We start from the raw sequence: 13,259 nt of genomic DNA on the forward strand, positions 1-13,259 counted from the left end.
TTGTGATTTCTAGAAAACAACCAAAAAAAGAAAAGAAATAAAAAGACTGATTTTTTGAAGATTTTTAAGAAATGGATGAGCATTGTAATGATGAGAAAAAAACAGAAACACAAAAAGTTTTTTTTTAGATCAAAATTAAGAAAACACAAAATATTAGGCCATTTTCTAATTAATAAGATTTTATTTTGAAGGAATTTATGGATTTTGACAGAATGTTTATTTTATCTTAAGAGTTACTGTTCTTACAGGTAAGAGTGTTTTGAAATAGTGTATATATGTAATGACACGAAAATCATATTTCACAATTTTAAACTATTTATTTAACTGTACTTAATTAATTGATGGATATTTATAAGTAATGATGTTTTATTAGTTGGTGATAATGGGCTAAGCCATAATTTAGTTAAAACCCTATACCTTTTGACCCATTATTTAATAAAATAAGTTACTCCCTCTATTTAAAAAAGAATGACCCTATTTCTTTTTTAGTCTGTTTAAAAAGAATGACCTTTTCCTTTTTTTGGCAATACTTTAACTATAATTTTATATGTGACATGTTTAAAATCACAAGATTAAAGAATATTTTGGTACATTTGACATAACTTTGAATTAGAACCATAAGCCTTTCTTTTCTTAAACTCCGTTCCAAATCAAATTAGGTCAATCTTTTTAAAACAGAGAAAGTAATATTTTTTTTCACTTTTAATATATTATATTAATCTAAGAAAACTAAATAAAGAGAAAGGGAGGAAGAAATACTTGTGTAAAGCAGCGACCGGCATAGAAATTTCTGAACATCGAGGTGAATTTCTAATGCCTTAATTCTTATTATCTTATGTATAAAAAGACGGCCAATTATTGTTAATTTATTGTAACGTGGAGTTTAGGGGAAAAAGGTTTTAATGACATATTTTTTCTTCTGTTTGTAGTCCTTCAGTTTAGGCATAAGTTTTTAATACTAATTTTGAATAATTATGACTATAATTAATATATGATTAATCAATCATTAGAAATTATGTGTAGAATAAATTTAAAATAGGATATTGGAAGAAATATCGTGTAAATCAAGTCATGTGTATTGTGATTAATGGCTGGAAATTTGGACAATAGATTGTATTAGCATCTTTGGCTATTAATTGGAAAAAAGAAAGCAAAAAGAATAAATTGGAATTGAATTATAGCTATTGCTTGTGTACCCTTTACATAATTTAGTGGTTTCACTGGGAGAAAATAATTTTAGACGATTTACATGTGATATATATATGATATGACGTTGAGTAGATTCATAGAGCAAAATCACGTAAGTTGGCTCTGGTTTCAGACCCTTCTTATAGTTTTCACATTATAATTCAAATTCTGATATATTGAGATAAGAAATTGAATATTAAGTGTAATGGGTTATATGAACATTATTATACTTGTGATATTTGATTAATTGGAAATTAACGCTAAATTTGAAATTTGGAAATATGAGAGTTGACATGTAATCGAAATCAATATTATGAACTTGATTTTATGTATGAGTGAATTTTTGGTCTAAGCATGACTCATAGTGATATAAGTGTTGTTAATTTTAAAATCTTATTGTGGTTATTATGTGAATAAAATTGTATTTATTTGAGAGCTTAACGAAAGTGGAAGGCTCAAGTGACGGAGTGAATTCTTGATTATTTGAGGCAAGTGGATTTCTAAACCCTGGTTAAATGTATGAAATGCGTGTATTTCCTTGTGATATATGTTTGGGAGTAATGAGACTTGGTGAGGATTGACTTGTCCATATTGATTAATTCTAATGATGAAAACAAAGGGTAATAAAAAGTAATGTGAATAATTGGTTGTGTATCATGTGTTGATAATGGAGAATGATTTGAAAGGCTTGTTGAATCATTGTTGATGTTGTTGTGAATTGTGCAATGTTATGAAAATGGTAATAACCTCTTTATTGCTTGAAGATGTCATTTACATTATTTTGAGACATGATGGTGAAAAGTGTTTTGTGTATTGAGAAAGAATGAGAACTTAAAGAGGATGTACCATTTTGAAGGACGTATCGCGCGCCGCGATGGATACTATATTTTGAGGGACGTATCGCGCGCCACGATAGTTACTATTATTGAAGGTCGTGTTGTGCGCCGCGACAGATGCATGGACAAATATGTCTCCCATGGATCCTGGACTGAGAGACAGCGGGTGTGTATCACTAGGTCAGAAATGCATCATTATACTTGATATTGCATATCACTGCATTGTACATACTTATCATTAGTGAACTTCATATTTCGTTTTGCTGATCTTGTGAATGCCTTTATGTGGAATTGGTGATTGATGTGTATTGAGCTTGTTGTTGAGAATATATAATTTGTTAAAGCACTGTTGTTGAGGATATATAATTTGTTAAAATGTTGTTGTTGAGGATATGTAATTTGTTAAAGTACTGTTATTGAGGATATGTAAATTGTCAAAGTGTTGTTGTTGAGGACATGTAATTTTTCAAAGTGTTGTTGTTGAGGATATGTAATTTGTCTAAGTGTTGTTGTTGAACTATGTGCGTTGTGAACTGTGAGTTGTTAGGTTGGGCTGATTTTTATGAAGGTTGTAGTTGTAGAGGTTCGGTGGGTGGTAGAAGTATCCATATTTCATCCCTTAGCTTGTGTTTAGGAATTTACTTTTGAGGACCGTGTGGTTTAGTACTCACCCCTTGCTTCTATATTTTTTTTGTAGATTACGAGCCTGAATTTTTGTGGTATCTTTCATTCTTCTTTTCCGAGGCTTCTTGGAGATTTGTGAGGTAGTTGTTTGTCGTCTCAGCGTACTTTCTTTCTCCTTAGTTATGGTCTTGTTCTATTCTATAAACAAGTTCATTTGAGAGTAGTATTTTCTTTGGAATCTATTGGAATACTCTAGAGGCTTGTACACGTGACAACCAGGTTTTGGGGGTATTTTTAAGTTGATTGCAAATTTTTCGCATATTAATGTATTTGTTGAGTTTTAGGCAGACTTGTCTTGGTGGGATAAGACGAGTGTCACCACGTTCAATTTTGGATCATGACAAAATGGTATCAGAGCCCCAGATTCATAGGTCTCACGTGTGTACAAGTTGAGTCTAAGTAGAGTTTGGAGGATCGGTATGGAGACGTCTGTACTGGAGAGGCTATAGTGACTTTTAAGAAAAAAAATCTGCACTTATTCACTCTCTATTGTGCGTACTTGGTCCCATTTTTATTCTTATCGCTTCACTCCATTCACTGTCATTTATGTGATGACTCGTGCGTAGTTCCTTATATGAATAGTTGCTGTGTCGTGTATTGATTTAATGTTAGATCTTGTATTAAGATGAAAAAGATATACTTATGAAACGAATATGTGATTATATTTGAAGGGGTTGAGTAAGGTTACTTACCATGGTAAAAAAAATATAGTACTTGCGTGGAATAGGCTGAATCAAAAATAGTTTGAGAATTGAAAGTGAAATTATTAAAGGTAAGGCTAGATATGGAACGAATTTGGAAATATTTTACATTTATTCGATTGGTAGAAAAGTGTGATTTATTTGAGTACTATCTTCTCGATAGGTAATAAACTTTATGATGAATTATGGTTGAAACTCAACTATATGATAAGGTTGTTGGTTAAAAAGATTTCTTTTGTGATAATGATGATTTTTGAGTATCTAAGATTACGATAATTATTATTATTATATATAGAAATAAAATTTCTTTCATGATTGTTTTTATTGTTGTGGAGTTAAAATTATTTTTTAATAAATACTTCCAATATTTATAACATTACAATAATTGTTATTGTATTCTTTTTTAGTATTTCTATTTATTGAAGACAATAAAAAAATGTACCACAAAATTCATCGACAAATTCAATTAGAAACACAGTATACTTAAGTTGAAGCAATGGAGATTCGAAAGACTTTAAATCGATCTTTACGAATTGATTGACCAATGATTAGTATTTTATCATATGTAAAGCTTATGGTGCAAATATTACAAAACAAAGATAATAATATTGTTGAAAATAAATACCACTTGTGAATAAATATGAAGATTGATGAACTTTTTTGTAAAGATATCAACATTTTATATATTCCTCGCACACGAAATGTTTTAACTCATAATCTAACACAATTCTCTATTTCCTTGCTGCATAGAACTTTTTAGAATTCAACTTTTCCAATTTAGGTTGTAAACAACACATTATGTCGTATGACCATTTGAAATAGATTATAAATTAATGAGAAAAGACATAAAGTGACACCTGATGTTGTGCCGAAATTTCAAAAGATAGCTAAACTATGTAAGTGTCCTATTACCCCCCTAAATACTCTTGAACTGATATTATTACATCATTTTTCATCCATCCGACATGGAGAGTGTATGCACACTCTTAAAGAGCGTGGACAAATTAAAAAACGAAAATAATTTTATTTTTACAAGAATTTTACTATAAAATATATGTCACGACCCAAAACGAGCCGCGAGTGGCACCCACACTTATCCTCCTATGTGAGCGAACCAACCAATCTAAACCCCAATCATTCAACCATAATAAACAGAAAATAACGCGAAAGACTTAAAACTCATTAACAAAATCAATTAATAACTTCTAAACTCAAAACTTATCATTCCCCAAAATCTGGAAGTCATCATCACAAGAACATCTATCCTCAAATTACTAAAGCTAAGAGTATCTAAGAAACTAAACATAAATAATAGCTAGTCTATGCCAGAACTTCAAGGCATCAAGACATGAAGAAGAAGATCCAGTCCAAGCTAGAAGCTTTAGCTCACCCTGAAATCTGAGGTGATGAAGACTGGCTAGAGTTGCGGTTGAGTTGAAGACGACGGTACGTTTGCTGCACTCCACAATTAACAAAAAGAAAACATACAAGTAGGGGTCAGTACAAAACACAAGTACTGAGTAGGTATCATCGGCCAACTCAAAATAGAAAACAGTATATATAAGATAATATCATAAAATCAACTACAATACTCAACAGGTAGCAACTACAAATACTATAATCATTAATAAGTACGCCAAGTACACCCATGAGGACTCACGCCTCAATACCATACTCATTTGGGAAATAGGTTCATTAAATCTGAGTATATTAGCAAACTTCAAGATTCATTCTCTTTATTCCTCTTGTGTCGGAACGTGACACTCCGATCCCCTAATACTATTTTTTCTATTTTCTTTCCAATTTTCATCGTCCGAATCATAAATCCTTCTATTAGTAAAAGTATCTATTAATATGATGTAATAGAACAATGAACAAAAACAAAAAAAAGAAAAAGAAAAGAAGAATGGATGATGGAGTAAGAAGAAATAGAAGACCTAGAGACGGCTGATGTAATATAGCAATGAACAAGAAGAAAAAAAAGAAGAAAATAAGAACAGGTGATGGATTAAGAAGAAGAAGAAGAACTATAGACGAATGATGGAGTAAGAAGAAGAAGAATAACCAGAGAACAATGGTCCAATTTTCAGAAATTTCAAATTTTTTGAATTTTGAAATTCAAAATTTCATATTAGATGTTGTGAAACGTTTTTAATTAAAATTAATAATTTAAAATTCAAAAAGTGATTCAGAAGATTGAGTGTTTTAGTGGAGAAAAAATAGGCATGATATTGCGGAAGTGTGTGTTAGAGGAGAGAGAAGGCTATGTATCTAAACTTCTAAAAGAAAGGGAATTATGTAATATTTAAAAAAAGAAGAGAAAATTAGAGAATACTAAACTTATAATTATATATTTAAGTTATTTTTCCAAAAAAAAATAGTACGAAAAAAGTTTGTTCCAGCGTACCAGGAGAGAATTTAAAAACAACCAAACAAATCAACCCTCCAATAAATACTCTTCTCAATTTTTTTCTCTCTCTACGAAGCTTCCTCGAAGCTTAGTAATGGAGTCCTACTTAACCTCCTCCATTTCTTCTTCCTTTCAACCTCCTTCATCAATTCCTATTCCTTCTCCAAATTCTCAACCATGAAGTTCCCCAAAAACTTCTTCAAGTCCAAAAAATCCAGATCCCTTTCCCGATCCGATGATCCATCTTACTCATCTTCCTCCTCCTCCTCCAACAAAGGCGGTAGCGTCGGAGGAATTTCTACTCCTACGAGCGTGTTACCTACTTTATCCAACGAGATCTCAGCTGATGAGTGGTCCGACATCTCTACCGCCGGAGTTTACTCCGATCTCGTTCAAGCGTTTTCCGTTATCGATAACGGAGACGGTAAGATTAAGAAGGAGAAACTCGAAGCGATTTTAAGCAGAGTTGGAGGTAAATCTCCACCGAGTGAAGAGGAACTTGTGTTGTTGCTTGATGAATTGGATAAGAACGGAGATGGATGTATTAGTTTAGAGAATTTTGAAACTATTACCTCGGCGTTTGAGTCGACACCGACGTCGGCGGCGGGAGATGCAGGTGAGATGAGAGATGCGTTTGATTTCTTCGATGAGGATCACGACGGGAAAATCACCGGTGAGGAATTGTTTAACGTGTTTAGAATGATCGGCGATGAACGGTGCACGTTAGAGGAATGTAAGCGTATGATAACAAGTGTAGATAAAAATGGAGATGGATTCGTCTGCTTCGAGGATTTCTGTCTTATGATGGAACAGCAGAGATAAAAGAAAAGAAAATAGAAATTGTCTTAATTTATTTTATTTCTTGTGTTAGTTGGGAAAATGGGTTGTGAGATTAATTAGGACCCTTGATTTAGGTCAATCTAATGGCTAGGATTGATCTATATTTGGAAGAAATATATATAAAATGAGAACAACTTCCTCCCTTTTTAAGTTTTAAACCATAATATATAACATATATATAGTTTTACTCATGTTTTAGTTATTTTATTTTTCATTATATACATATATATATAAATTGAATCGTAATTATATTATTGTTTGGTTGATTTTGGATTGTTAAAAATACTTAATTAAATGGACTGATCAAGAAAGGCAATTTGATTTCAGAACTCAAATTTACATAAAATAAATAATGCATTTAATCATATGTTTTACGATCTCAAAACACACACAAAAAAAACATAACAAAAATTTGTGTTTGTCATGATGAACTATTAATCAACAGGTCATTTTCGATGTATAATTCAAATGACCTGTTAATAAAATTAATGAAAATCATTTTAAACTAATACATAGGAATAATAATCAAAGTTAAAAATTTAATTTTATAATCTGGAAACATCTAAATGAACTATGGTAGTCGTGCTAATTATAGTTACAAACCAAATTGTATTAATTAGATTATTGAAATCTACCTTTTCAAAGTAAGATGAGAGGTTATGATCAAAGAAATTTAGCAATTACACAACAAAATAAAATTCTAACAAACTTGACAACAAAAAAAAATTCAAAAATGAAGTAATTAAGAAAACTCTACCATAAAATTATAAATTTCAAATTTTAGATTCAATTCAGACCATGCTATTATTTCTCTTTAATTTCTGGTTGGTTCATCATTAATCATTGTCCACATGCTAGCATGTTCTAAGTAGATACCTAGGAACAATTGCAATAATCTTGGAGAATATTTCAATTATCATATTCCCAAAACATGATTTAATATTTTATTAATGCTGATAATTCAGTGGTCGTTAGAATGAATGTGTGTATGTCTAAGAATCTTTTTTTTTTTTTAATTTGAATAAATAATAAGCTACAACCTATAAAAATAATAATCACCATATTAACTAAAGAAAATCAAAAGATCAACTTTTCTTAATTGTTTTAATTTTAGTCACCTAAAGTAAACAAAGAAGAATTCAAGGGTTACTATTAGTGAATAGTGATATTAAACATATTGTTAAGCAAAAATTAAACAACTATTTCAAAGGTAAATAGTTAACACATGAAAAAGTTTTATAATAAAAAGGATTATATCTGGAAAAAGTCTTGGCTGGACAAACAAGATAATCCAAAACTAATGGAGAATTGAATATTTTTTCTTGTTTTTTTCTTTCAAACTTCACCTTTTATGAAACTTCATAGCCAAAACTTTGATTTATTAACTAAGGAAGTTCATAATCAAACAAGATTTGTAGAGTAAAGAGAGTGTATAGCTAAAGCATAATCCCACTTTGTTCGTTTGTTAATGAAGGAGAAAGAAAATAGAGTTTTTACAAAAATTATAAAAAAAATATGACAATATAAAGCTTTATTGACAATGAAGATACAAAACATCAAGTGAAAATTAAAAAATAAAGATTAGAGGAGTTTTGTGTTTTTTCTTGGTTTTGGATCAATCTTCACCTTCCATGAAACTTCATAGGAAGTTGTCACATCTTTATTAATTATATATTGGACAAAATGTCAGAAAAAAGTAGTCTAGACTTTTCTTTACCCAATGGATTACAATTAAATGATAAAAGAAGTGACAGCTGAATAATAGTGTATATTTTGGACTTTATAAAAATCATCTTTTCATGGAAATTGCTTCCTAATTCTTTAGGTATAAAGGTGGTATTTTAAGTAAATAATTTTTTTTTTTAATTTTGTAATATTACATTAGATATTTATGAAGTATCAAAATATTTTTTAATTTGATACTTTTGAATATGTTACGTGAGAAATTTTGTAATAGATGTTTGATCAAATTGTTCTTTTCCGTTCTTAATCAGAGATCTCATGTTTGTATTTGAAGAATGAGAAATTTATTTTTTTTATTGATAGATAACAATAAAGAGCACCGTATATGAATTCCAAATCTGTTAAGTTCAAATTGTAGATCCATGGATATATATACATTGTTATTGCATATATAAGTTAATCCCTAGATCAAATACATGCATGCATGTAATTGGATCAAGTTATTTATGTTCATTGCATGTTGCTAATGTATCCACTAGCAAACAAATGAAGTAGGCCAGATGGTATAGTGATTTTTTAGAAAAACAAAAGCATTTGACTGACATGTTGACACAATGATAACAAATGTGAACTGAAGTCCAATTTGCATATACTGTTTTGTTTATAAAATAACATAAAATATTTTCATACACACGTTATTTTAGCAGGATACACAAAAGGGATTTGTCATAGTTACAAACAGAGTATAAACAAAATAGCTCTATGGTTTTATGCGAAACTCGTCTTTAACTTTAAATAACTTTTTGTATAAAATCATATATATATATATAACTCGCCTTTAACTTTAAATAACTTTTCGTATAAAATCATATATAGATGGGCTTTGATGAGGTGTCGTTCGATTGAAGCATGCAAAAGGACAGTTCGATGCACTAAAACTCACACTATGTGAAAGATTTAGAGAAAGGTGCCACAAGGACCTATTATACATAGCCTTACCTTACATTAGTATGAATTTCATAATTACGTATATAAAAAGAAGTATGAATACATTTATATATACTTACTGCATTTTCCAAATTGTAACGCTGCTAATACGTTGCCGCACCACCACTAGAATTGGCAGTGTTATGAATGACTGGAAAATGAAAAGGGGAACAATTATTATACCTTGTAAAGGCAGAGTACACACACACATAATTATGTGTCAAGCCAAATAGAAAAGAGAGCAAACACACAATTCTGCCTTTGCTATGGTGGATCTTCTCTACTCTCTACCAGAGTTTTCTTCACTATAACATGAGACGAATAAGAATTAGAAAGAAATGAACAAATTTTGCAGCAACAAAAACCATTTAGTTCTTTTCTATACGACTTGTTGACACAAGTTCAATTTTCGGCCACTGATTCGCCTATTTACTTGGAAGGTCATTTTAGTAGTTAAATAGTAGGTTTACATTTCATTCCTGAGTACATTTAATTTGCATATGTAAAAGTGAAGTGACACTTCATTTTATCATCCAAGTCTTATGGACTTATGTCCACAAAATGGTTACTATCATCACTACTTCAATTCAAAATTAATTAGAGTCAACTATATGCATTATCTAAATGATTCATCTAATACCCCTATTTTAAGATTCAATTTCATCCTAATAACCATTGAATTTCTATAAAATCATATTTGATGGAGTGTGAAGACGTAGATAAGTCATTGCGATACCTCATCTTCTCTGTTTGTCTTTACCACTAATTATTTGATGATTCTTATTCAATTTAGATTTCGACAAATTAAAACAACAAAAACCAACATATTGTAGTATATAAAAAAAGGGTGAATATTGACAGTCCTGTTTGTTGGGTTATGGGCCTTTTTTCCCCTTCCTATGTGGATAAATAAAAGCCCAATTTGGACCAACCCATTATTGCCCATATGCCCATTCTTATGAGGCAAATATAAGCCTATTTAGGTCTTATTTTCATATACACAGAGAGTTTTTTCAGCAGCCAAAAAGAGAGAAAGAGAGCAGTTTTCGCAGTCAAAATTCAGCCCTAACAGCCAACTTCAAATTGCGATTCCCGCTTCGTTTCTTGTCGGATTGAGCTGATTTTTGGACAGCATATTATCTTCATCTCAATCTTTGATTAGGAACTGACAGAGTTGGATTTGGTGGCCTGCAGCTTCAGTTTTGCTATCGTGAACAGTAGCTGCGAAATTGGTATTTTGCTCCTTTGATTCTCTAGATTTGGTGCAATCTTATTTTGTTGTTGCTCGTTGTTTGGCACTTGTTTTGTGGCCAATTTTGGAGAACAATATTGTAACTCTTGGTGATTATAGTGGAGCTTTTGGTCCCGTGGTTTTTTACTCTTCACATCGAAGGGTTTTCCACGTAAATCTTGGTGTCTTGTGTGATTGGTTTATTATTGCCTTGTTATATTGGTTTGGTTGAATTACTTGCTGCCTTACTATCATATTGCTTGTGGTTGTTTGTCTTCTCTTGGTTCAAAGCGAGAAGGGAAAGTATAGACTTGGGTATTCTTCCGCTGTTATCCTGTCAGGCATTCTTTGTTAGTGCCTTGTCTTTCCCAACACTGTGGTATCAGAGCATTGGTTATTGTTGATTGTCGTTTTGAATGATGGAGGCAAATATGAGCAAAATGGTGTGTTTAAATGGTAGTAACTATCATATTTGGAAAGGCAAGATGAAAGATCTTCTATTTGTCAAGAAGATGCATTTACCTGTGTTTGCTTCTAATAAGCCTCAGTCTTTGAATGATGAAGAATGGGAATTTGAGCATCTGCAGGTTTGTGGCTATATTAGACAATGGGTTGAAGATAATGTTAGAAATCATATTGTGAATGAGACACATGCCAAAAGTTTGTGGGACAAGCTCGAGACACTTTATGCTTCGAAGACTGGCAACAACAAGTTGTTCCTATTGAAACAATTAATGAATATCAGGTATAAAGAGGGCACTCCTATTTCTGATCATATTAATGATTTTCAGGGTGTTCTTGACCAGCTGTCCGGAATGGGTGTAAAGTTTGATGATGAGATACAGGGACTTTGGCTTCTTAATACTCTGCCAGACTCTTGGGAAACTCTTCGAGTTTCTTTGACTAATTCTGCTCCCAGTGGTGTTGTAACCATGGAATATACTAAGAGTGGTGTCTTGAATGAAGAAATGAGAAGAAGATCTCAAGCCTCATCTTCTTCAGCTTCACACTCCGATGTTTTGGTTACTGAAGATAGGGGGAGAAACAAGTCCAGAGGTCAGAATGATAGAGGTAAAAGTAGAAGCAAGTCAAAGTCTAAATACAAGAATATTACATGTGACTATTGCCACAAGAATGGGCATATCATGAAATATTGTTACAAGCACAAGAGAGATATGAGACAACAAAAGAGAGAAGGCGATAATGAAAATCGTGTTGCTGTTGTTGCTAATGATGATCTTCTTGTTTCTTGTGATGCAAATGCCATTAATCTTGTTCGTGATGAGTCTAGCTGGTTTGTGGATTCTGGTGCTACTTCTCATGTCACGCCAAAGAAGGAATTATTTTCTTCTTATACTCCAGGTAATTTTGGAACGTTGAAAATGGGCAATAATCATGAAGTTGAAGTTATTGGCATTGGGACAGTTTGTTTGGAAAGTAACAATGGTTCCAAACTAGTTCTCAATAATGTCAAGCATGCTCCAGATGTTCGCTTGAATTTGATTTCTGTGGGATATCTTGATGATGAGGGTTATGTTAATACACTTGGTGTTGGCCAGTGGAAGCTTACTAGAGGTTTGATGGTTGTGGCCCGTGGTGACAAGTTGTCTAACTTGTATGTATTTCAGGGCTCCATGTCCAGAGACTCAGTAAATTTGGTGGAGAATGATACTTCATCAGAGTTATGGCATAGAAGGCTGAGTCATATGAGCGAGAAGGGGATTGATAGTTTGGCTAAGAAAAATTTGCTTTCTGGAGTGAAACAAGCAAAGTTGAAGAAATGTGTTCATTGCTTAGCCGGTAAACAGAAAAGAGTTTCTTTTCAGAGTCATCCGCCTTCAAGAAAGCTTGATTTGCTGGAGTTGGTACATTCTGATTTGTGTGGTCCTTTTAAGGTAAGATCTCATGGTGGTGCACTTTACTTTGTGACTTTTATTGATGATCATTCTCGCAAACTCTGGGTATTTCCTTTGAAGTCCAAGGATCAAGTACTTGATGTGTTCAAGAGTTTTCAGGCCTTGGTTGAAAGACAAACAGGGAAGACATTGAAATGCATCCGCTCAGATAATGGTGGTGAGTATATTGGTCCTTTTGATAGATATTGCAGAGAGCAGGGTATTAGGCATCAGAAAACTCCTCCAAAGACTCCTCAGTTAAATGGTTTAGCAGAGAGGATGAACAGAACTCTAGTTGAGAGGGTTAGATGTATGCTTTCAGATGCTAAGCTGTCAGATTCCTTTTGGGCAGAAGCACTTAATACTGCTGCTTATGTTATCAATTTATCTCCTGCTGTTGCTTTAGATGGTGATGTCCCTGACAGAGTTTGGACTGGTAAGAATGTTTCTTATGATCATCTTAGAGTCTTTGGGTGTAAAGCCTTTGTACATGTTCCTAAGGATGAAAGGTCAAAGTTGGATGTTAAAACTAGGCAGTGTATCTTCATTGGTTATGGTCAAGATGAATTTGGCTATCGTTTCTATGATCCTGTTGAGAAGAAACTTGTTAGAAGCCGTGATGTTGTGTTCTTTGAAGACCAAACAATTGAAGATTTTGACAAAGCTGACAAGGCTGATTTTCAGAGTAGTGAGAGCTTAGTTGATGTTGATCCAGTTCCTTTGACTATTGCACCGGAAGAAAATCTTCATAATGATGAAAATCAAGTTGATAATGAAGATGGTGATCATGTTCAGAATGACCGG

At 32.3% G+C, this 13,259-nt stretch overlaps 1 protein-coding gene across 1 annotated transcript; it reads left to right on the plus strand.

Annotated features, from left to right (window-relative positions):
* The first annotated feature begins 5,861 nt into the window (after positions 1 to 5,861).
* LOC107015719 (probable calcium-binding protein CML35) lies at positions 5,862 to 6,850 on the plus strand. Its single transcript, XM_015216090.2, has one exon. The coding sequence runs from the start codon at positions 5,997 to 5,999 to the stop codon at positions 6,639 to 6,641; it is 645 nt and encodes a 214-aa protein (XP_015071576.1). The 5' UTR covers positions 5,862 to 5,996; the 3' UTR covers positions 6,642 to 6,850.
* The last annotated feature ends 6,409 nt before the right edge of the window (positions 6,851 to 13,259 follow it).

This window comes from Solanum pennellii, chromosome 4, assembly GCF_001406875.1.
Source record: "Solanum pennellii chromosome 4, SPENNV200".
Lineage (NCBI taxonomy): Eukaryota > Viridiplantae > Streptophyta > Magnoliopsida > Solanales > Solanaceae > Solanum > Solanum pennellii.

Excerpts from the sequence above, each read along its gene's own strand:
- LOC107015719 (XM_015216090.2), top strand. The coding sequence starts at position 5,997 with ATGAAGTTCCCCAAAAACTTCTTCAAGTCCAAAAAATCCAGATCCCTT.